Source organism: Lagopus muta, chromosome 5 (assembly GCF_023343835.1).
Source record: "Lagopus muta isolate bLagMut1 chromosome 5, bLagMut1 primary, whole genome shotgun sequence".
In the NCBI taxonomy this organism is placed as follows: Eukaryota; Metazoa; Chordata; class Aves; order Galliformes; family Phasianidae; genus Lagopus; species Lagopus muta.
In genome coordinates, this window is record NC_064437.1 from 37168408 (window position 1) to 37194402 (window position 25995).

The 25995-nt window shown below is 42.1% G+C and overlaps 1 protein-coding gene across 2 annotated transcripts in view; it reads left to right on the plus strand.

Moving 5' to 3' along the window:
- Window positions 1–25995, plus strand: part of GRID1 (glutamate ionotropic receptor delta type subunit 1) — a 602942-nt gene that overhangs the window by 510142 nt on the left and 66805 nt on the right. Inside the window, exon 17 of one of the 2 annotated variants that reach the window (XM_048944232.1) lies at window positions 165–5768. In XM_048944232.1, coding sequence (XP_048800189.1) covers window positions 165–593 — 429 coding nt within the window. In that variant the 3' untranslated portion in view covers window positions 594–5768. Of the gene's footprint in view, window positions 1–164; window positions 6360–25995 lie in introns of those variants that run through there. The other variant, XM_048944231.1, reaches the window with a different exon arrangement.

The following is a 25995-nucleotide window of genomic DNA, read 5'->3' on the forward strand; positions in this document are numbered from 1 at the left end:
TCATTTGGAGGTGTTGGACAGACCTTGAGGTTTTGCACAGGCACAGATGACATCAAAGCAATCTAATGAGTAAACACCAATTGCCATCACATAGAGGAGGGGGAGGTATGGGACACAAAAGGCAGTTGCGTTGTGAGTGATTGTTCTGTTCTCTTCTTCACTAGGATAAAGAAGTAAACCTGGAGCAGGTCCATAGACGCATGAACAGTTTAATCGATGAAGACATAGCCCACAAGCAGATCTCTCCAGCGTCCATCGAGATCTCAGCCTTGGAGATCGGTGGCATGCAGCCAGCTCAGACCCTGGAGCCGGTACGCGAATACCAGAACACGCAACTTTCTGTCACCACCTTTTTACCAGAACAGACAACTCATGGTGCCAGCAGGACACTCACAGCTGCCTCTGGCAGCAACCTGCCGCTGCCCCTGAGCAGCTCTGCCACCATGCCCTCCATACAGTGTAAACACAGGTCGCCAAATGGAGGACTATTTCGTCAGAGCCCCGTGAAAACCCCAATCCCTATGTCATTTCAGTCTGTGCCGGGGGGAGTCATTCCAGAAGCAATGGAGCCCTCTCACGGAACATCCATTTGATGAAAACAAACAGTAACACAACCAGCAGAGCTTTTTAATACAAAACTAAAAACAAACAAAAAAAAAAAGCAAAGAAACTCTTACATTTTTCTTGTATATAAGTGTAAATAATGAAAGAATGAAGTGGGGTAAAAGTGTATTTTGAATATTCCCAATTTTCGAAGTCAGTAAAAAACAAAAGAAAAAAAAAACAAAAATGTATGAATGACTTTGTAAATTTTGTTCTATATGAATAAAAAGGCAAACTACTTGTGATCGTTCTCAAGTGCCAAAGAAGACCAGTTACTGGGACTGAGGGACGTACATTATTTCTTCTGTGGATTTCAACATGTATTCCCTTCCTGTTCTTGTTTTCAGAGCGAATTTTATCCATTTCTTGCCATCACCTTGCTCAGACCTCTCCTTTCCCTAGAATCCTATTGCTGGCAGTTCATTCAGAGAGTTTGGCATCTGGTACTAGAATAGCGGTAGCAAATGTTTTAAACCTGAATTACAGCTAAAACCCAACAAGTGATGAAAATGAACTTTTGCTTTCTAACAAGCATTTAGACATCCATGCAGTTCTTAAGTTTAAGCACAGGATTATGGAATTATGTTTTTACATGTGTATGTGCTGTGTGGCTCTTCTTATTTAATCTATGTTTTGCTATATGTGTATATAAAATATATATGCCGTATAGCGTATATATTTCATATTTATAAATGCTTTGATAAGAAACAAGTTTCTGGTTATGGGTAAAGCTGTTAAGAAAAAACTGATCAGCTCTTTTTTTATCTTATGTAGACAAATGCAAAAGGAGAGTAACCGGTGGCTGAAAGGACTGGGAGAAGGGAGAGCTTGAGCAGGCAGGAGGTAATGGCACTGCAGTGACTGTGCCCTCTGGTGCTGTTCCTCTCCTTAAGATTTCAAGGAATTTGCTGCATAATGGATGTAACGCTTGCAGCTGAAGTTATACCCCTGAATGACAAGGCTAAGCTCATGACTACAAGCACAACTCTGCTTTTTCTTCTCACTGATTTTATAAAGAGAAAAATGTTAATGGCCATGTCTGTAATATTGGTAAAAGTGGCCATTAAAAGGTTTTGGGGTTGTTTTTTTTTTTTTTGTCTGTGGAACACAATCAAAGGACAAAGACAAAACAGCATGTGTAGCTAATTTAATGTCTGATTCTGCAAATGTTACCAGTGCCATTTCATATGACACACACACACACAAAAAAAAGCAAAACCAAAACATGTTGTTTCATTCCCAAATAGTAGTCCTCATGCTAAAAATAACTGATTCCCCCTTCACCCACTGTTGCTAATAGACAATCAATAGCTTCCAGGATTGGGATAGTTTAATATCTTCTCATATCCCTACGGCTAGGTTGCAAGTTCCCTCTGTAGCAGGATTTCTCCACTTAACTAGAATGCTGCTATTTGGAAAAGGCTGTAGGTCTCAATGCAGCAAAATCACAGCCTACATTACGGTGAAAGTCTGTTTGAACAGAGGGAAAAATGCAGTCCCGTCCCCAGAAAATCAGCAGGCAATCTAGGTCAGGCTTTTGGATATGTAAATATTTCATTGATCACTCCCAATTTGATTTGTGTTATTAATCAACAGGTATATTAAGATAAGATAAAAGTCCCCAATTTTTTACATTTATATTTCAAGCAGTAGGGAAAAAAAATCAAGCTGGGATAGAAAAGCAGTTTCACAGAAGACAATACCCAGCACACAATTTAAATGAGGAATATTGATAGTGAGCTTCCAGAAGGAGGACTCTTGCAGGGATTCATTTGTTTCTGCTGTCAGTATGGTTCCTCAGGAACACAGTACAGTTTTGCAGCCTGGCACAAATAGTGCTATTTGCCACAAACTAATTAAAAATGAGTTATGCTGTAGTCAGCTGACAGGATTTATCCCGTTTAGACACTTGGCCCACACAAGCCTGAGATTTTTTTCCTCCCTCTTCTGTTGTACTTTTTCCTCCTATTCTCCGAACAACCCTCTGGCCGCAGGAAAAGCTAGATATTTCTCCTCCTGACTTTTCTACCTTCCATGCACAGGCAACAGTTTGTTATAGCAGAACGAGCTGAGCAAGAAAGCCATGCACTCCTAGCTATCTGCAAAGATGCAAAGAAGAGAGCATGCAACTGTTTGCACTGGAAAAAAAATCTCTCTTTATTTTTTTTATTCCTAATTTAAGATTTCTGAAGAGGTGCAAGGAGATGCATAGCTGCAAGCAAACAAACTAGGGCTTGGTTGGAGCAGGTGCTTGGTGATCACCTTCATTCCTAGCATCCCCTGAGCTGCTTGGCCACAGCTTCCCCTCTGGAAAACGAGGAGCCACGGTGAGCCCCTGGTGCACAGCAGCACAGCTGCTGCCGCCCATGTTGTAGCAAATAAGTACGTCAGTGACTGCCTCGACATGCAAGGCTCAGAGCAGGGGGCTGAAATGCTGCTTTGGTTGAGGCATCACTGCATTCACAAAGTAAATCTAGTCTTTTTTTCACGTTGTAGTCTAAACCACAGTGCTAACAAGTGCTGAATAATTTAAACTGAACAACGTTTGTGGAACAAATTGTGAACATAGTATATCTGGGAGATTAACATTCTCCATATTCAATATTCTTCTCCCGGCCCAGTCTTACCACCATGTTTAGAAGTGTGATTTAACTTATAAATGATGCTGAATCTGGACTGGTTTTCATGCATAGGCTATGAAAGACTTGTTTAAAAGATCTGCAGGATTGCATCTAAGACAATCAGGATTCTGCAGCATCAAGCCACATTGTCCTTGCTCAGAGAAGTATTTAAGCCTGTGTGTAAGCCCTATAGAAGCACATGCTTTATGCACAGGTTGAAGTGCCTTGCTGATTACTGATGGAGTTCAGTGCAGGCATCTGACTAAATACGTGGTTAATTTTAAGCAGGTGAGTGAGCTTGCAAAAATCTAGGGGACTATTCAGTTGTTTAAAGGTAGCCAATGAAAGCGCTTTGCTGCACAAGGGTCCAGGCTGCTAAAGTAGCAATCCGTGATGGCGAAGGTACTGCCTAGTAATTATTTATATAAAAGTTAGCAAGTCATAGCATGGGCCTCTCAACCACAGCAGAGAGCTGTTAAATTTTTCATGTGGTAGTTTGGTTTTAGGTTATTATCTACAAATCACCAGGTTCTCCCTGAGCATAAACAATGCTTCTTTCCCTTAACTTTCAGTTTGAAAAGTAAATGCAGAGTGTATAATTTCCATGTTCAATCTCCTTTTTCAAATATATATCTTTATTTTGACAGATCAAAGCATACATTTTCTATATAGTATGTATCCACCACACACTTGCATATATATATATATATATACATGCACAGTTATTCACAGATGAAGCAAGAAGTGTAATTTCCATGTGATGTAAATGGGTACAAGCTCAAAGCCCTCACAGAGCTATGCTTGTTTACATCACTTGCAGATCTGACCTTTCCCTCTTAGTAGCTGGCAAGTAGAAAAAAATGCAGAAATTCCTGAAAGCTTTGAAGACCAAGCTGCGCCCTTGATTTTCAAACAGAACCTCCCTCTTAGTGTGCTTAAAAAGAATAATGTCTGATCCCAAATATTCCAGATCCTCCAGGATGTTTACATTGCAAAGATGACTGTACAAGAAATGGAAATTGAGTGCCTATACCTTCCTTTTATCGCGCTCTTTTGCTGATGAACTTCTGCGAAAGTGACATCTGTGGCACAGCACTTGTAGTGCGTCTTGTTCTATTTATCCATTAGTTTAGAAATAACTATATTTTCATACAAAAATGTGACTCCGTTTCTTCTATTTGCTTGCAATCTGCTTGCAATTTGAAGGATGCATTGCTATTATTTCTTAGAAGTATGTCATGTTTTTTCTATCGCAATGGAAAAAAATATAGTAATTGTGCTTTTTAATTTCAGAGTTGAAGCTTGATAGAATGTTTAAATGCTGAGTTACAACTACATGTATGTGATACTTGGCTTTCTAAGTGAAACTCCCACCACCTGCCTTGCTTTGGTAACCTGCCACTGCTGCACTGTAGATGAAGGCTCAGCAAAACATCTCACTTTCTCTCAGCCTACTGATTTAGGCCTGGGTTCTCACCTGTGTAAGCCAACAACCCTTCCAGTGAAAGGACCTGCCAGGCTTTGGCTCTTAACAGTGAGACTGCCAGCACTACTTCCGATGAACTTGTATTCAGTGCTAGCTCTGGAAAGGGAAATGTTTTGAGAGCCTCAGAAATGAAAATTACCTGAAAGAGGAACTTACATTAGTGTGATGATTTTGAGCACTTAACATGGATTTGAATTTGAACTGTTAGCTTAGAAAACATTTGTTTTAAAACCTGTTCAAGTTTAGGCATATCTCTTCTCTAAGAGAGGTTACAAGCTGCTGGCTTGGTGGCAAAAAGCCTTCCTTTCAAAGGAAACCAAAGTACAGCAACCACAGTGCTCAGACCCTTTGATTTGATTTTATTTTCGTTTGCTTTGCTGAGTGGAACTTGTGTTATGAGCAGCTAAATAGTGACAAAGAACTAAATGCAACAAATTTGGGGGACACTGTTGGAAACTTTCCAAAATAATCTACACCCTATTGCAACCCTGGGAAATGCAAGGACAAAGGTAGAAGAAAACAGTGAAGAGAATCAAAGGACAAGGTAAAATTGGATGTGTGGTGAGGGGGGGAGGGAGGAAAGGGTGGTTATAACTCATCTATCTTAAATGTCTAGCTAAGCTCTGTTACTGTATCAGAAGCATAGATTCCATCATACAAGCAGTTGCCTCAGTTAATTATTATTTTCTTAACTCTTAGGAAACAAATAAAAACAGCTTTTGTTCTACCAGAAGCAGTTGTTATATTATTTAAGAGCTGGAATTATGTGGCTGGCGGTGCCAGGTTTTTTGGCTCGACTTTCTCTCAGCTGGGAAATGAGCTCTGATGAGTGAGGTGTCCCTGAGCCAGCTGTGGGCTGTTTGCAGGATTGCACCCTGCTGGCTGGCTCACTTTCAGATGGGAATAATGAGCTGTGCTGAGCTGCCCATAAGCCTCCAGCCCCAAGGAGTGTGGTTCAGTTGGAGTTGTGCTGCATGGTGTTGGGTGAAGCGTGCTGTTTTACTGATCTTTGTGTTGGAAGAAAGCAGCACAGAGACGTGGCTCTCCAAGCTCATAAGGTACCTAACAACAGGAGCATGAGATGTGTAGGGCTTCACTCTCTTTATGATTTTTTTGTACTTTTTGATGTTTTAAGTCAATGTTCTTAAGTGGATTTTCAACCTTTTTAACTGTAGAGTTCTGAGGTACTGCTGAAGTGACTTTCTCCCCCTCATTTGAACTGCTCAGAGCTAACTTGTTTGCAGGTTGATTAATGCTGATAACCATCATCATTAAACTGTGTTGCGTTCCTCTCCTTTTCTTTTGTAGGTCATAGTGGAAGGCCTCTAGGATATCTGTAGCTGTTCAGTTTCTTCACTGTTGTTACAAAGCTCTGTAGTTTTAAGGGTAGGGAACTTATTAATTGTTTTGATCCCTATTAAAAGGGTGGGGGGGAAGTAAATCCTCACCATCACAGATGAACACAGACATGGCAAGTAGCTGGGCATGGAAGAAAATCAAGCAAATATGGTGGAGGGGAGAATATTTGTGTGTTTTGCTAATTGTTCAACTGCTGGGGTGCCTGGCTGGGACAGGAGACAGTTTCTGAATAATAATACACCATGAGTAACTATGCTTTGGAAACCTGAATGGTTCCAGGTGAGAAGCTACAAATCATAGCACAACATGCTCCCAAATTGTTTTTAAAATAAAGAAAGCACCTTTTTATTTTAATGCTGTAGTTGTGTGTAATGGGATGTGGGACCTGACGTTTTAAAGCAGTTTTACCTGATTATCGATCTGCTTTTGGACACAAAAATGCTATCCATTCAGTAGAGAAAATAACTCCGAGTTGCTATAATTCAATTTTTCCCTTATTTAAAAAAAAAAAAAAAGTGTGTTATTTTCTGAGGGAAATATTTTCCGGGTGGTTAATTCTAGCATGAAGGAGCCCAGAATTTCAGGTGAGGTTTGCAGCTAGAAGAGCAAACAGGCATGACAGTGAATCTGAGAGAGATTTATGTATGTTTTCTATTAAACAGCAGGAGGAAGACTTGCGTTCTATTTAATGTGCTTTCTATGTGACTTATACTGGATTAAACCCATAAAAAATTAAATACTTATCAGAAGTAAAATATTCCAGGCCACTGAAATGCATGCTTGAAAGAAATGTTTCCCTACTTAAGAGAAATGCTATTTCAATCTATGAAGGCAGCTTTATTTACAGATTGGGGATCCAAAGGATGTGACTGCAGCACCCTGTAACGCTGTTCCACATCCTGGCTAATTCCCTGATGTTGTGTCCCCTGACTGCTGGTGACCACCCTGGGAAATGGAGGTGACACTTGGTCTCAGAACTTCAGTAGGGATCCCAGAAGAGCGAGCATGGCCCTGAGTGGGAAGTGCTCCTCAGCAAGGGTGGAGAGCCTGAGAATAAAACAAGCAAGGGGCTCAAGTGAGACTTCAGTGGGGTATGCAGCAGGGTGATGGGCCTCTGTAGGTAGCTGCATACACTTCTTATTTAATAGAGAGGTTTCCTAACATCCAGGTGATGCTAGATGCAATGCTCAGGTCAGGCTGATCCTGGCATACAACGTAGGCTGGGTTGTGACTCTCTGATGTCCAGGGCCTGGGCAGCATTGCTCATCCCTTCTTGGTTGCACTCCTTGTGTTGGCTGTGAACAGCTGTTCAGTGTTTGTCCAGTTTTTTGACAGGGAAATGCACACTTAAAGCAGGAGTTCTCTCTTGCATGTTTGCGTGCCTGGCATTATCTTGTTACTTGTCTGTCAAAGCATCAAGTAGAGAAACATATGCTTTGAAATAGAGCTTTTGCAGAGCATTTGGATCAATGAGGGCTGTCTGTCCATGTGCTTGTAGCGTCTACCATGGAAGAATATGAAGCTATCAATTCAGTGCCTTAATAAACCCTATTTTACTCTGGAATGCAGCTATGTTGCATTTAGCAGCTGGGAGTAATTGGTGACTGAGACCACAAAGGTGTGTTGTGAGGCAAGTCCTGCTGTTTTTGGAAACTAGAGGTCTACATCTTGCATGCAGCAGATGCTATGTTTGGGGGATGAAGGGCACATGGTATCTCATGACTGAGATATCATGGCTGGAAAGTGGAGGTGGAGTGCAAAGACAAGAGGGAGAGAGGAACCTCTGACAGGAAGAGGTGGCCCTCTGGGGTGATATAGCCATGAGAAGCTGTGGGCTACACTGAAGTCCTAGAGCATGTCCAGAAAAAGGCAACAAAGCTGTGAGGACTCCAAGCACAGGCCTTATAGGGAGAGGCTGGTGGAACTGGAATTGTTCAGTCTTGTGAAGAGGAGGCTCAGGGGAGATCTTGCCATTGCCATTAGGAGGTTGTGGTGAGATGGAGGTTGACCTATTTTCCCAGGGTACAGCAGCAGGATGAGAGGTAATGGCCTTAAATTGTGCCAGGGGACACTTAAATTGGCTATTAAGAAAATTTCTTCTCAGAATGAGTGGAAATGCATAGGCGCAGGCTGCCCAGGGAGGTGGTGTAGTCACTGTCTCTGGGAGTGTTCAAGAAACATGGAGATGTGCCACTGAGTGATGTGGTCAGTGGGCATGGTGGGGATGGGTTGGGGTTAGTCCAAGTTTTGGTTTGCCATGGCTGCACCGTGTCAAGAGGACTTGTCTTGGGCTGCATAAACTTAAGCTGCTCGGAAGTAATGCCTCATATTTGTTTCCAGAGAAATTATAACAGACACCAAGAGCACAATAACACAGTGTGATAGAGCAAATTCTTGTCTACAAAACTTTTTTTTTTTTATCCCCCCAACACCATTAGCTTTGTATTTTTGCCGGTGATGAACCAGAACTTGCAGAATTTTACAAGTGTGGTGTGCACCAGCAGAGGTGACCTATTGTTGCCACCGCTGAAACATGCCACCCGTTGCCTCTCTGTTCACATCTACTGTTTGGTCTCCATATAAGCATTCAGCAAACATCAGTGAATGTCAGTGGGTGCCATTTTTTTCTCCACATGGAGGAATTCAATTCCACCCCTTTGCTTCATGCGCGCTTCCATGTCAGATGCCATTTTGTCGGAGTGCCCCTCTGCTGCCAACTGTCACAGAATTACAGAATGGCCAGGGTTGGAAGGGACCTCAAGGATCATGAATCTCCAACGCCCTGCCACGTGCAGAGCCACCAACCTCCCCATTTAATCCTAGACCAGCAACACAGCAATAAAATGGAACTAAGTATTGGCAGGAGGGTTCAATGTCTACTGCCATACCACCAACAACCATCTCTGACACTGGGACATCATCATAAAACAGGAGGCATTGCATTTGGAGCAGCCCTTGTAGAATATACAGTGTTGTTTATATATGAATTTCATTTTTTTCTTAAAATATTAAAAAAGAGAGGAACGAAACCGTGAAGTTAGTGGGATATTTGACCTTGTTCCTGTGATACTAATGCATCAGTTTTGTTCTGTGGCAGTGATTGCAATTCTCAGTGAACTCTGGAGGCGGCCATCAGAGATTTCTGATGACCTTGAAACCTGTTCTCGAACTCCTTTATCAAACCGGCTGCGTGTTCTTAGCCGTTCAGAGCACCGTATTGAAATGCAAACAGTCACTTGTCGGAGCTGCCCTCCCCGCGTCCCGGCGTCGGCCGGCGCAGCGCTAACTGAGCGCTGAGGGTTGGCCGTTGCTGAGCGATGGGCGCGTGCCCGCGGCCGCTCAGGTGAGGAGGCGGCGCCATGATGGCGCGGAGCGGCTGCCTTGTGAGCAGTGCCGGGCTGCACGTGGCCGCGCTGGGTGACCTCAGAGTTCTTTCCCGCTGACCTCAGGGACTCTCGGAGTCGTGAAAACGTCCTTCGTAGGTGTAGCGTTCAAATTGTTGTAAACGGCGGTCTAAACGTGCGCTGACAGTGAGGATCTGTGATTCCTTTCGTTGGGGAACAAAGGATTGGGATTACGTGGATCGGCGCTGCACGAACGCCAGCCGGAGCGGAGGTGACTGCGCTGCAAATTGCGAGCACTCACACTTAGACACAAACAGCAAAGTAACATTTTGCTTTTGATTTGAAGTAATTACAAATGATTAGCATTACTCAGCTGGCCTTAGTTGAGTCGTTATTGAGAGTGAGCAGTGCCAGGTGATGGTTATGATTCTATGTCATTCCTCTTTTTCCAGCAGTGGAAAGAAATGGTTTAAGTATTCTGACAGTCAGAAGGGTGGAAAGGAAGGAAAAGGAGGGGGAACAAACAAACAAATAAACAAAAAAAACTTGTATGATTGAGTCCAAGGCATTTAAATTCTCCAGACTGTTAAATTGCAGTGGGACTTAGGAGTTTAAATGCATGGAATCCCTTTGATAGTCCCTGATCAAAGTAGACATCAGCTCACTGTTGAGTGTGTTGCTTCATGTGCACAGATTGAGATTTCAAGGCTTGTAGTTTAGATGGTTAATTCAAGCCCATACCCAATATTTGTGGAAGGTTGTTTTTTGTTTGTTTGTTTTTTTTGCTTTGTTTTCTTATAAACTTTGATCAGTTCTGAAACTGATGTCTTGGCTTCCCACCTTTTCTCTGTCCTAGTTTATCACTGTTTTTATATGAAGAATAAATGTGTTATTCATAAAGGTGCATAAGGGTGAACATTCTGGCTTTCATTGATGCTTCCTCCTGGAAGAGGCCTTTGCATGCGTATAAAAGCATCTAACGTGTGCTATCAAAATGTGTTTTAACTGATGGTTGTTAGAGCAACGCTGCTTTATGCTTGGTAAGCCTGGTCAAGGTCTTGACATGTGCGAGGGAGCTTAACTTGATGCCTTTCTCATACGAAAAGTCTTCCAATGCTTGCTGAGTACTTACACTGACCTCCTCTGAGACACCCACCCTCACAGGTATCAGACTCTTTAAGGCTCATGAAGGGTTCCAACTGTTCAAAAAATTAAAATGGAACTCTTTCAGTGCTGTAAGAGGTGTCACTGATGTATGTAGAAAGGGAAGGTACATTTCAAGGGCTATTGATGCAGAGACAATTAAGTAAACTGCAAGCAAATGCTGCAAATAATCTGTTAATGCTAATGATGTTGGTTTTTTTTTTTTTTTGTTTGGTTAATTTTGTTCAATAATTCATGCAGTATCCACTATCTGAATAAATATGTCTTTAGAATGAGGTTATATTTCCTAGCATGTAAACACAAAGGCAATGTTATCTCGTGCAGTGGGAAAGAGAAGGAATATTTATCTTGTTTGCTATGTTGCAGTTACTGGATATTTGAAGTATGATAACCTCAGAAGCCCAAATAATTATCATGGTAAGGTGAATCAGTCTGAGAAATTGGAGCATTTTTGAGGAATCCAGTGCAATATGTGGTCCTCTTTCCTGTCTGAAAACCTTGAAATGAAAATGCATTGTTGTTCTCTTTAGCTAGATTTGTGTTCTTGCTGTGGTATATGTTCAGAATGCTCCTTTCTTCTCAGACGGGCAAGAGACGAACTGTACAACGTTGCTCTGGCTTTTCTTTGAGTCTTTACCTGTAAGGCAGCATTTGTACAGTGGCATGTGTGATTTGGGGGTATGTATGTTTGTGTGGTGGTTTTGATTTGTTTGTTCTTTATTTTCTCGGTGGTGTTTTGGGGGGAAGATGAGTAGCAGTGTGGTGTTCCAAAGAAAGGGGTCTCAAGATCTCAGCCTTAATTCCTAAGAGTTATTTACTGTCAGGCAGAATCTTGGATTTCCTGTTGTCTGCATGGATAAATTGCAATCTGATCTTCTAACTCGGATTTTTTTCAGAGAAGCTAAAATTGTCACCAATTTCTGTGGCATCAACTTGAAGCTTGACCTGTATTTGATGTGACAGTCACAGGGAGTAGCTTTCTCAGTTTTTCAAGCTAAAATTAAGGAAAAAACATCTGGAGAGGAAAGGAAAAGCAGTGGTGAAGAAGTATAACATTTGTCCCTATGGGGTGGATACTGTATATGTCTGTTACTCATAGGAAGCCCTGCTGAGGCTGCAGGTGAGAGCATTCTAATGCATAAGATGTTCTGGACCTGGAAAGTTCAGTTACTGCCCTGAAGTATGTGTTTTGTTTTGTTTAATTATTCTTTTCCTCTTATCCTTCCCATATGCTTCAGCAGACCCCATTGAAGATGTTTGAATTTAATACTGTTTTCTAATTGCTCCTTTCTTCTCCTTATGGACTCGCATGCATGAAAGCTTTTCCTTTTCTATAGGAGTGGGGGTTCTCTGCATTTGTGGCTCACATGAAGTATGTCCTGTGCTGGAGTCACTGATTTGTCAGGGACTAACCAGGGTGTTCTGCTTGCTGCCTGGTGCGTATTTATGCAGCCAAGAATGAGGAAAACCAAGGAAAAACCATCTGACAGTGAAAAGCAAAATGCCTTTTAGAATCTGATTTCGCATGCCCGGGGATAATTGTTTTTAGCTAGGACTTGGAGCTTTGTCCTTTGAATGCCATGTGCTAACAGTTTTACATCAAAATAATCACCACTGTGAGTGAGAAGATGCTGGCTTGCTTTCTCAGCTTATGGAACTTGAAACTTGGAGATGGCTGAACGGCTGGAAACTGCAGGGCTTGTGCCAGATTGCTCACTACCTCAGGCAGGCTCTTACCTTCCCGCACCCTCAGAAGTGCATCTCTGCTCCAGCATCCACCTATAGCCTCCACACGTCACATCTGTCACAGGCTGATGCTCACCATCCGCTCTATTGGACATTATGAACCTCTTTATCAAAATAGAAGGCAATTGTAAGGGCAGCCAAAATAATGGGGGAAGGTGCCCCATTCCTGGAGGTGTTCAAGGCCAGGCTGCAAGGGGACACTGGGTAGCCTGGTCTGGTGCCTGATTTAGTGGTTGGCAGCTCTGCCTGCAGCAGGGGGTTGGAGGTAGATGGTTTTCAAGGTCCCTTCCAACATAAGCCATTTTATTATGATCTGTGGGTGCAGTCTGCCCCAAGATCTTTTTGAAGAGAGAAGAATAGTTTGAATCTTCATCTACCATTTGTAACCTAACTGCTGTGATTTCTGTCTTTTAGGTTGTTAGTATTTGTTGTATGCAGTTATGTAATGTGGTAGTTGGGTGCAGTTCTCTGTTTGCAAGCCATGTGCACTGTAACTCAGTCTTGTTTGAATGTGTCAGTTTATTTGATGTTAGGTGGCTTGGTTTGCATGTGTGAAACAACTCAGTTTTAGATCCGTGATCTTTTTAATTGTTTGGCTTTTACACGTAAATTGGTTCCATGTCAGCCAAATACTCTCTTCATTAGGAAACAAAACACGCAGCCTGGCACCTACTGTTTCCATTAGCTTGTTTAAATAGTCTGGGTTTGGAGCTGGGCCAGATTCTTTATTCAGAGTGCGTTTTTAATTGGATTATTGGTACACAATAATTGATGTATCACCGATCCATTAGTAAAATATAGATGTTTGAAGGTGTTCTGACACATCCTGGCGGAGTTCATTTGAAATGTTTAGTTCTATATGGTAGCAAAAACCTTTCTTCTTTTCATGCTAAATAATCAAAGCCAAATGGTTTCATGGTATATTTGATATAAATCTGTCTCTAAAAAAAAAAAAAAAAAAACAACACAAAAACAAAAGAAAAAACAACCTGTATCTTTTGAGATGCATCTTTTAGTCCTTTATCTATAAAGGAAGCAGTTGCTTTCCTGTCAACATTGAGAATGGATATATTTATTTTTGAAGTGGGAAACTGAAATAAGGACTCTTTTCTGTTAGAAAGATAAGAACTTCTTCTGAATGCATTTTCTTTGAGAACTGACTGGTTGTATCCACTTCTTCGGGTTTTATCTTTTCATCATTTGTAAAGAGAAGTTGCTAAAAGATAAATCTGCTCTTAATCTGAGCAAAGATCTCTTGTTATCCCCTAACAACTGAGTTGTGCTAAGAATTACTTGAACAGGTTCAAAGGATTTTTGAACGTGTGCCTTTGTTATGCCATCTGGATTGTTCTTTGTGACTTTCTAAAGGACAGCAGGTTGGGGGAAGATCTTTTTTATTATTAGTATTATTTTTTTTTCCCTTTAAGAAGCCTCTGTTGTTAGTACAGAATTCTCGTGTTCCTCTGTCCGCCACCACCCACCTATATACTCTTGTTACATAAATCCAGCTGTAATTTGGGAGGTGGGGACTAGAAAAGAGCAAGGCCTGCTGTCTATCCCCCCCAGCAGCTGGAGGCAGGGCTGTGGAATTGCTGCCCTGTTTTCTGCTTGGGTGCCTGTTGTGGAGGCTGGGCCTTGTGGCTGTGGGGTGGCCCAAATGGTTGTGATCTAAGTGGTGTATGGATGGGGTTTATTGCACGTGGATGTTTATGTGTTGAGCAAGCAACTGTGTGAAGGTGATAGCCTGGTCTGAAGTTCCCGTTATCAAAGACTGATAACTCCTGTGCTGGAGAGCAGGTCGGCATGCAGAAATGGCAAACTGATGAAGCAGGATTACAGGTTGTCCCCAGTGTGGTGCTTAAACCCTGAGCCAAAGAACTGGAAGTTTGGGTTGCACAACTTTGATGCAAAAAATCAGCAAAGAAAATGTGATTCTGTATGACTTCAGTGACTGTGGTGCAGGAACATGCTGGTTTAGTGCTGCATGGAGGTCCCCCTGAGGAGTAGGCAAGGCAATGACCCTTTTGTGTCCCTTGGATTTCCAGCTGGATCAGAACCTCCCTTCACTTTGTGCTGCTGAGCTGGGAGTGACTGAGGGCACTGAGGCAGAGCCAAGGACAGGATGGTGTCCCTTGCTGATTGTCCTGCAGCAGGAATTTTTGTTGGATGTTGTTGGAAGTTTGAGCAGGCTGGAAAATGTTCTTGATGTCCTTAAGCTGCTTAGATTTGAAGCTTCTCTTCCCCTCCCTGCCTTTTCTGTCTTGCAGACTCTTGTGCTGGCACAGACTAAGTGTATAGATCCTGCCAACATTTTGTTTGTTAACTGGCTTAGGGGTAAAACCTTTCTTACTGTTTTATAAGCAAGATGTTTTTATTTGTAAAAAAAAAAAAAAAAAAAAAAAAAAAAAAAAATGCACCAGCATTTCTGATAGAGGACACATAATTTCTAGTAAATTGTCCTTGTCCTCGTGCAGCTCTCTGAAAGCTAAAGCCATCTATCTAGGTGCCAAGCAGTCAAGAATGCTAACTTTTTGGTCATATCTTGAAGAAAGAAGAAGCCCTTTCCCTTTTGGAGGCACAGGTCAATCTCTTTTGTCATGTTGTTGGCATCACAGATAGGATGGGGGCATTTTCCCACAGCTGCTGCAGGTGAACAGCTCTATTTCCCTCTAACCAAAATCTTCTACTGCTGACCCTGCATTGCCTTTCGGCTGGTAGCAGGAAACCTGGTTAACCTGGGAACCTTTGTGGGAGTATGTGCAGGAACCATGAATCAGGGAGCTGGTCTGATGCCTGAGGCACCTCCAGAGCCAGTGGGAACAGCTGCAGCCTCATTACTTACCAAAGCTTATTTCCCCCAAGCAAGGCCATTCTAAATGACATGTGCTGTATTTGGCATTGCTGTTCTGATTTTTGGCCCTTTTATGAAATGCCAGTCTTCCCATTTGTTTGGTTGAGTCCATTACTAAATGTTTATGAAGGACTTAGTGCATTGGAATGGCTTTTGGCTTGAAATGCGCTAGCCACGCTTTGCTCTGTCCTACCACCTTATTTAGCCACTCCTAAAATGCCCTTTTGCTAGGTCACACTGACATTCATGGATCAGCTGATTTATGCAGAAGTTTTGGGGCTTAAATCACACCATGGGACACCATGGCTTATCTAAACAAGTGTTAAATCTATGAAAGGTGAAATCTGTAGATAAAAGCAAGCTATAAATAGAATGGTTAAAATGAAAGAAGAAAAATGATTTTTATGAAGTTTCTGGTAAGGACCTGGGTAAGATAAAGTTAGTTTTAGTGTATCCAAGCTCCACTCTTCTGTGAAGGCCATCTTTTGAAATGAAGTTCATCCTGTGAACTTCACAGCTGAAGTGTGCAGAAAGCTCCTTCGGATGATAGGAAGGATTCTGTTGTGAGATTTTTTTAAATATTTTTTTTTTATTTTTAGAGTATAATCTGACTTCTTCTTTGCAAAAATAAATGAAATAGTGAGTTATTTATAATATATCTGCTATATATAATTAGGCCAAATATTTGATCGGAGTTTGTCTGTAACTGGGGAAGTCAGCTCTGATGCCTATCAGAACTTGGCCAAGTTTACTTCTGCAGTGTAAGTGGCCTAAAAATTGTTTCCTTCCAATCTGTTCAACTTGCACGTATCTCATCATTGTTGAAGTAACAAAGATTGCTTTTTTTTCTTGTTGGAAAAATGCAGTAAAAGTAAGCAGAGAAGACTAATCAATCAGTAGCTAAAGAGGTGCTGCAAGGAAATGAAGAGTGCTGTAGAGGTGACAAAGGTGACCCTCCAGGCTAGTGCGTAGACACCAAGGAGGGAATGGTTGACAGGTCTTTATTTTTAGTCATCGTGCTGAAAATATTTCTGTGTTGGATGTGAGGTTTTGACTTCTAGGGGGCTCAGAGCCACAGCCGGGGTAATTCCACAGGATGGAAACTGTGAGGAAAACAGCCATCTGCAGCATGGAGATAGCAGATATAGTATCATGAGTTATCATGGCTCTTAAACGTTAAAAAGCCAATTTCTCTGTGGAAGAAACAAAAATGCCCCCAGAGGATTGTACAAACAGAGGTTTCAGCTCTTACCTCAAGAAGATGAAAGAATGAAAATGTACCTGAGGTGGGTTTTGTTGTCACATGGTGTGGCTCTGCTTCATCTTTCGTGTATAGTGGTGCTGTTACCTCTAGGTCACGCTCAGATTCTGTGGTGTGTGCACACATACAGACACTCTGTGGTGGCACAGTGTCACAGAGTTGACCAGATCAATCTGTGTCCGTGACAGGGGCAACAGGCCTGTGCCCTCCCCCCCCCCCCCCCCCCCCCACCCCAGTCCCACAAAAAATGGGAAGGAAGGAAGGGAGGAAAAGAACAGTGGCAACAATCTATTGAGGAAAACTTATTTTTACTATAATATCGGAATACAAGGTGACACAATATATACAATTTAATTGAAATTGAGATTAATAAATCAGACAAGATGAGAGAGAGAGTTCCCGGGACCGAGTCAAACCTGAAAAGCTTGGAACAGCTAGGAAAGCACCTCCAGCACCCACTGCAAGGCAGCAAGAGAGCGCCCCCCCCACCCGGAAGGGCCAGATCCCGTGACTGCTGTAATGTACAGGGATAGATACCTGGAATTGGGGCAGTGACGCTTTAATGCCCCATACACTACATGATGTTTTGATGTGGAATACTGAAACCCTCCAAAAAACAACAAAAAAAACATAGAACCATGACACACAGGAAGCCTGAAACTATACTGTGCTTGCCTGGCTGAAGAGCTGACTTGATCCCTTGGGGGGGTGGGGACGGACAGTCTCAGGTGGAGGGTCTGGTTTTCTTTGCTTAAGGTCTCAACTTATGCTACTCCCAGACAGCAGGCTGAGCTGTGCTCATTGCTATCTGTGGGTTAAGCAAGCCATCCTTTTCCCTTCTTCAGGCAGCTTTTCTAAGCAAGCTGCCTTTCCTGTATTTCTTTAAGAGCTGCTGTTTGTTCCCTTGCAGGTGGCATCTGGTGCTCTGTTCACCCCAAGCCACCTGCTGCTCCCCAGAGGAAATATTTGGTTTTGAAGAATCACTTCTGCAGCATTGAGGGAAATGAGTGGGTGAAAACCATCAGTGACGTGAGAGAATGGGTGCTGTGCTGGTGCAAGGTGGAAGCTCACTTCACTGTCACTTGATCGTTGGAGTTGTGTTACACAATGGTTTCTGTGAAGCCTAGGTCATTGAAAGGTGGGGAAACACTCTGCTGCAGCATCTGTAACTCAGCTTGCTCTTTCTGACTTCTCTTGAGAAGCTTGCTTCCTTAGAAAATAGTATCTAACATTCTGCTTATGTTCCTGGATACTAGTATTCTTATTGTAACATGGCACAAGTGATCCAGAATTGAAAAACAAGCAAAAAACCATCACAGGATAATGCCCAAGAATGCATGCGTTCAATAGGAAACAGGACCACAGAAATGCTTTAGAAGCATAACAGCGAAAGAGAAGATGCTAATTTATCTATTTATTTTTTTCCTGGAGAAAAATTTACAAAGCCTATGCCTTTATCAATCATTTATTTCTTCTGGAATAAAACAAGCTCCCAACAATCTTGCATCTATCTATGGAAGGCCCTGTGCACGTTCTCCAGCTGGGATTTACAGTCCCCAGTAGGTTCCCAGCACCAGCGTACTGTTCCTTAAATGAATCTTTAAGGGCTCATTTCTTTAGTTATATTCTCATTTTATTTAATTACACTTCCTGAGGAGATGTCATTCTATTTTATGTTTAAGGCTGCTGTACGCATGTGAAACAAGTGGTAGACAGAACTGGTAAAAATCTATTGTGTGAAGCTTTTTCTGACTGAGATCAAGCTTTGACTGTATTACCGTCATATCTGGAAAACACACTTCTCCAACAGTGTTTTATTTGTTTTCGTTTGAATTATTTGAAGCTGACAGAAAAAAAAAATAGTAGGAGAAAAGAAAATTCTCATTTTTGTTGGAAGTAATGCCTTCGTTTATTTTAGGCTATACTGTCTACAAAATTTCCTGAGGTTTCTTCTGAGATGAAGATCTCAGATCTTTGAGGGGCATTACATCTAGTTCCTCAGGGTGCAGGATTCTGTCTGAATGGGAGTTCAGTATCAGAGGGGGGTAAGGGAAAGTAGAAGGTGTTCTTGGTATTTCTGAAATGCCTATTTATTTATTTATTTATTTATTTTTGCAACTGTTCTTTCTATTTCTGTAAGGCTGTAGCTTAGCCCTCCTTGTGTTAATTACAAGTGTCACTGCTTCCCTGGTTTCTGAAGTGCATCTCAGCAGGGATACAAGGCCAAGGTTGGTGCAGTAAACCTGTTATACTTTTATCGTTGTAGTCAGGTCTAGAGATTGTGTAGTGATAGTCTACATATCATCGCTGACGTTACATGCAAAAGTGGCTGAAAATCAGAAGTAAAAAAGATGAAGCTGATTGAGTAGCTCTAACAGTTGATATTAAAGAGTAAAATATAAAGGAATTGACTAACATCAGCCCAATACTTTCTCTGCAGCCTCCCCATCAGCACCTGCTCTTGATTAATCTCAGCCCTAACCGGTATTGATCAACAAAATTATTTTCCAATGTCATTGCTCTGGACAGAGCTTTGTGCCAGAGATGAGCAGCATCCACTTTACAGGTGAAAGAATGCCTGAGGTAGCTGGTGAGTGCTAATCCTCCAGCATATGAGGCTGTGATGGGCATGGGGTGTGCCAGAAGCCCTGAGGGAACATTTGCTCCAGACAGCATTCATGGAGATCCAATGCAATCCTGTTGATCTTGGGACTGCATGGAGTAACCCAAGATTTTCTGATTTTAAAGTGATGGTTTTGACTTGCTTCTGCAAATGAGGAGTTCGTCTACTGGTTGCTTTAATGTGAGATTTTGAGAGCTTTTACTGTGTGTGACCACTTGATCTTTCAGTTCATAATCAAAAACTTTCTTCATACCTCATCTTTTTGCTAGCTTAGTCAAAATCAATCTTTAAAATAAATGGTGCCTGCTTGAAGCTTGTCTTGGAGCAAGCTGAGCGAGTTTAATCAGTACTGCAAGACTTCACCAGAACCCTTTTCTCTTAGACATGTGAAAGCACACATACACACCAGTGGCTGGTCAGAATTACAAAGTAATAGGAAATTTTATTCCAAGAAATAGTAGTTCAGTCTTTTATTGAGATCCAACAATGGTACAAAAAGAAATAAATTAGTTGAAATACGTTCTGTCCTTAGAAATGTGTTTCCCTTTTGAAAGCCTGGTCATTGTAGATAGACAGGCTTTGGAGGTTTTCTCAAATCATTTAAAAAGAGGATAGGCCTCTGTAAGACTTACATTCAACATTGCATGGTAGAAATAGAGAAGACTGTGTGCTCTTTGAAAGTCTGGCAGCAGCCAGCTGGGAGAAGCCACTTCTCATGATGGAGGAAGATATCACAGTGAAGTTGATTCCAACAGAGGACATCTTTTTGCCTGTTACAAGAGGTACAATGTGTTGAGAAAACTAGATTCAGGGTTTTTTTAAATCTCCTTAAGATTTTCAGTAATGACTTCAAAATGTGACCACTTGCTTAGAGAAATGCTGAAATAGGGAGAAATATTTTAGGGATCAGCATGGTTCCCATTTATTTTTACTTCTCTTTACAATAAATATTGCTAGCTTCTTAGCTGAAGCTCGCAAAAACTCCGCTTGAGTACTTTGTATTTGCCTGTACTGTAGGTTAGTGTCTGAAATAGCAAATAGAGTTATTAAGGCTTCCCCAGCATCCCCAGATTGCCTTACTTTCCCATCTGTATGTCTGCTCTAGATGGGCTGGAGCTAGCAGGCTTGAGTGGATTTTACAAGCACACCTCTACGAATGTGTGACAGAAAATCAGCTTACACGTAATCAATTCATTTCTCCGGTGCAAAGAAATAATAGCTTGCAACTGGTTTCTATTTTCTAATGATCTCTGTGCATTGAAAGAGTCATCAGCTTTGTTCCATGTAATTGCATTCTTTAAATGTGGCTATTTGTGGTAGATTATAGCTTGCAAGTACAAACGCATTTGAGTAGCCAACAAAGCTCATTGGTTCTCCTTTTAGCTTTATCTAAGCAGCTTCCTTGGTTTTAGTGCCATGACAGCTGGCTTATATCCATGGGAAGAGATGAAGGCAGTGCGGAGTTGTGCTCTGATTCTATGGGAGTATTCAGTGGTCTTGATCTCATTCTTCTATTTCTTGAGTTATGTATTAATATAACTACAGCAGCTTCCGCTGATACGAAATATTTCTGAGGAAACTGCAGAACTAACATTGTAGAAATAGCAAAGAACTCAATGCAAAATACCCCCAAATCCTTTCATTATGCACTGTGTATTTAAAGCATTACATTTAAAATAGACATTAAAAAAAGTATTGGTATTAGAACAGAGAGACTTGAGGAAGATCTTTGCTGGTTTTCACTCTAGACTGTATCATTCTGAAAGTCAATGCTGATCTTATTGTCAGCACATCAGCTAACTTACAAACCCAAGGAGAAAAAGTGGCAATTTTTAACCTTTAGTTCTTATGTAGCAATATGGGCTACAGATAACTCTTTTTTCCAATTTATTAGAAGACTTCAGTGGTAATTCGGTTTTCATGCTAGCTTAATCTTCAGCTCAGTGGCTGCCAATTACAACAGAAACACAGTGGTGCTGCTTTAGCAATTATGGTCTCAAGGTCAAACAGAAATGGGAAGTGACCACTCCTGTCTCATTCTTGGGCACCTTGATAAACACAGGAGTCCTCAGTCACTTATCTTGCTTCACTTAAAGAAGAAAGAGCCAAACACTTCAACCTTTCCCAAAATATGAATGACTGTTCATCTCTTTTTGCTCTTCCCAAATGCTTGCTTCACCCGTATTTTCATTCTGAATTCCTTTAATGTGCTCATAACTCTTTGTGGTGTCAGAAAACATGTTAATGAATGCCTTTCCTTACAGAAAATGAGAATATTTTACTGAGCTCACCATGAACCGCTCACCACGAACCTCTCCCCTAAAAGCAACAGGCTGTCTTTATTTTACCTTTGAATATCACTTGATGCTCACACACATACGGATACTATATATTTAAAATGTGAACTCTGTTGTTTATGTAAATGAAAGAAGGTGTTGTTTTTTTTTCCACAATAAGGGAGCTCCTTTTTAAAATACATCTGAGTGTTGAGTGGGGGGATTGTTCCTGTGCAGTGCTGTGTTAACTAGCAGCTCTGCATCCCAAACTGTTAATGGTGCTAGAGAGATGGAAGCGATGAACACATTCCCCCGCTGCGTCCCCGTGCAGACAGTCCATTGATACGCCTCATTTGAAGCCACATCTTGCATAGAGGGAAGTGGAATTAGGCATCTATCACTTCTTGCAGAAAAAGAAATAATGAGGATATGTACAATGGAGTGTCATAGGAAAGTCCTCTGTTCTGAGAGGCAGAGGGGATTACAAATGAAGTACCCATTGGTTTATTTTCATGTGCCACCGGTGCTGACTCCCCAGAACTGGTCCTACTCACCCCACGTTGTCCCTGAACACTTATGGTGGCATGCAGCTGGTAACTTATTTTCACTGCAGATGGGAGGCTCTCTGTGCAGAACTCGCAGTTCTGAAGGACGAGCTGCCTGAGGGCCCAGAATGCGGCTTACCACTGTGATTCTGAAGGAGAAACTTGAGGACTGTATGCAACTCCAAGTGAGAAACTCACAGCATTGCTCCTCCCTTTTTGTCTGCCTCTTGTTACTTGCAGGAAGCAGCACAGCAGGCATGTCTGCCAGGCATGGGTGCTGCTGGGGTTGTGTGAGAGGCAGCAGAGATCCTACTGTAAAGTACTTGTTTTGTTTTGTTTTTTTTCCTTTGAGCAGGTACTACACAAAAGTGAGAGACATTTCAAGGCTGTAGGCATGATGTGTTTGAAGGACAGCAGATGGGAGAATGCAGGTGCTGTTTTTCTTGGGCATCTCTTCTTTTGCTGAGGCCAGTCAGAAGTATTGCTTAGATATCAGATTTTTGTGGGATCGACTACATGGCTCTCTCTTGTGCTGGAGGTCAGTTCCAGAAAGCCCACAAACATTGCACCAGCCACAAGTTTTGAACGTGGTGCTACGCAGGAGCACTGTCTGACCATGTGATCCTTGTGGGTTGTTATTCTGCAGTAACCTTACGGTACAGAACTGTGCTATTGGCCTAGTGATTTACAAAACTCTTGGTTGGTTTAAATAAATAAGTGATGTTCTGACAAAACCAAGTGTGTGTTTTTCCAGCATCTGTGGAAAATTTGTAGCTAACTTCAGAGAGGGAATTTGGAGACATCATTGAAGTATCCATGGTGAATGACACCACTGGGCTATCAACTTGTCACCATTCCTCTTCAGTAAGTAGCTGAAGAAATTTAAGTTAAACTGGCTGTGGAAGTGAAAGTGAATTGGGGGATGGTTTAAAAAATAAACCACAACTGAACAAAAATCCTCAGTGCTCAAAAAGAAATAAATCTCCTGCAAATTTTCCTGGAAATGTGCAAGCATAAGGCACTTAGTTGTCCTTAGTGCTGGAAAAGAAGATCAGGGAGCTTTCTAATCAACATCAAGCATATTTATTTCTTTACCAGTTGCTAAATGCTGACCATAAATACCACATAATGTTTCCAATTATTCATGTCTCGAAGCAGTGAAAGTGGACTTGGATAGCTAAAGGAAGGATACAGCATCTTAGCAAGATACCTCAGTGCTATTGCCTGCCTTTTGTAGCAGAAGCATGAAGTAGGTAGCAGCCACTGACAGACAGGAGCATATCAAGATAGATTACTAAGCATTTACAAGATAGATCAAGCAGAACAAGAACTTCATTTGAGAAATGTTGCACTAATGCTTCACTAGACAGATCTCACAACTGTGGAATACTAATAAATGAGGCATTATTGGTTAAATAAAGGGTGAGTGGAGGTGTTTGTGTCAATACCTACGTATTACAGAAAAGTACTTACACTAGAAGAGGAATTTTTTTCTAACATATTTCTCCAGATTGGCAATATAGCATACTTAAGAGACCCATGTTCTGAAAGTTTCTTATTGACAGTCGTTTTCTGCAGAGATGCACAGAGTCATAGAATCATAGAATGGCTTGGGGTAGAAGGGACCTTTAAAGATAATCCAGTTCCAACTCTGATGCTGTGCCACCAGATGAGGCTGCCCAGGACCCCATCCTGCCTGGCCTGAACACCTTCAGGGATGGGGCATCGATAGTCTCTATGGGTAACCTGTGTTACTGCATCACTACCCACTGAATGAAGAGTTTATTCCTAATATCTAACCTAAATTCACCCCTCTGTTGGTTTATATCCATTCTCCTTCTACCTGTTCTGATGCAGCCCCATGGTACTGCTGGCCGTCCGGTTTGCAAGTGCGCACTATTGGCTTGTGTCCAGCTTTTTATCCACCAGGGTCCTCAAGTCTTTTTCTGTAGGGCTGCTCTCAAGGGGTTTTTCTCTTAGTCTGTACTTGTATCTGGGACTGCCCTGACCTGAGTGCGATGCTTTGCGTTTGGATTTATTGAACCTCATTGGGTTCACGTGGACCTATGTTTTGAACAAGTCAAGGTCCTCTGGATGATGTCCCTCCGTTCTGTTACGTCAACTGCACTATTCAGTGTCATCAGCAAGCTTGCTGAGAGTATGCTCAATCCCCCTGTCTGTGACATTGATAAATATGTTGAAGAGTCCCAACATGGGCACTTGCTGCTCCACCTGGATTTAGGTCTGTTGATCGTTAATGTTCTGGCTGTGACCATTCTGCTTGTTTTCTTGATATTCCACCCTTCAAACCTATGTTTCTCTAATTTAGAGGTATGGCATCTTGTCAAAAGCTTTTTGTAAGTCCAGGTGGATAACATCAGTTGCCCTTCCTTTGTCTACCAGGGCCATCAGTATGTCATAGAAGACCGCTATATTGGTCAGATGTGATCTGTCCTTGCTGGAGCTGTGCTGGCTGTCTCAGATCACCTCCTCATCTTGCAGGTGCTTTAACATCTCTTCCAGCAGGATCTGCTCTATAATCTTCCTAGGCACAGATGTGAGACTCACTGGCCTGTAGTTCCCCAGGTCTTCTTTTTTCTCTTTCTTAAAAATGGAAGTGATGTTTTCCTTTTTCCAGTCATCAGGAACTTTGCCTGACAGCTGTGACTTTTTCAAATACAACAGAGTATCTTTGCAACTACATCATCCAGTTCCTTCAGGACCCTGGGATGCAGGTCCTGTGGCCTCTTTCTCTCCTGCAAACCCTGCCTAAGAGGTTCAGGGACCTGAGAGATGTGGGAGGCTGGACTGGTTGTAAAGACCAAGGCAAAGAACTCATTGAATACCTCAGCCTTCTCCATATCTGTTGAAGTCAGTTCTCCCTTCTTGTTTGTCAGAGGGAAGTCTTCTGGATCATTTACAGCTTGCAGTGTTGTTTTCCCAGCAGATATCTGGGTGATTGAAGTCCCCCATCATGGTGAGAGCCTGTAAGTGTGACACATTGCAGCTGAAGCAAGAAGGCCTCACCTTGAGCAGGTGGCCTGTAATAGACCCTGACCACCAAATGTCCTGTATTGGTCTGGTCCCTATTCTTAACCCACAGACTTTCAACATGTTCTTGACTATTTCTCAGAGGGAGCTGCTTGCAGTCTATTCACTTGTTAACACAGGACAGGCACGGGAGTTGACCCCTACTTTGCCTATCCTCCTAAAAAGCTTGTAGCCCTAAAATATTGTATTAGATGCTTAACTGGGTTTTTAAAAAAAAAAAAAAAAAATCATTTTAATTTGAAAGTAATTGCTAGTGCTGACCCTTGCTTCTGGCGTTCCTCTGTGGTGCTGTTACTCCACAGTGGCATGAGGCTCTCCTAACTGCAGCATCAACTTGCATCTCTCCAGTGTTTTGAAGGATGGACAGGCATTAAACCACTTAAGTTCAGGGCTTCCCTTGGAAGAAATCTGTGTGCTGAAAGCAGGTTGTCAGCTGCAGTACTGAGCTGGCCTGGTGATGGCTGACCTTGTTATGCCATTCACAGGTATCTGCTGTTTTTACTGTTTTCCATTTGCTGAGGAGGGAGGGGAAAGGAGCAGATATATAAAAATGTCTTTACTGGCATATTACAGTGGATACATTTGCTCACCAAGTGCACGTGATTTATACGTGCCGTGCAGTTGTGATGTGCTGCTCTCCCACAGTGAGGGATTGTCTGTAGCTTTGGCAGCAGTGAAGAAGACTGCAGCTAATCCTGGTAATCCTCTGGCTTGTTTATGCTGTACATATTTATCTGTTGTAAATGTATGTTTGATAGGCTGGGAGTTCAACAAAAGTGAGTTTCTCTAACTTCATAATGCAGCAGTGGTTGCCAAATTAGTTCTCAGGAGGAGAGGTCTCTGCAACCTTAAATACTGCGGGGAGTGCTGTGTGCACAGCCCTACTGGCATTTAAATAAGCCTCTGTGCAAAACCCGTTCTTTACTGAATGCAGGAGAGATAATTTGCAGTTATCTGTTAGCAGTAAAGCTTCAGCAATGCTGTGCATTTTGGAACAGCGTTACATAGAGCTTCAGCTGAGCCTTTATCCCAGGCTGACAGCAAATGCTATATTATCTGCGTTGG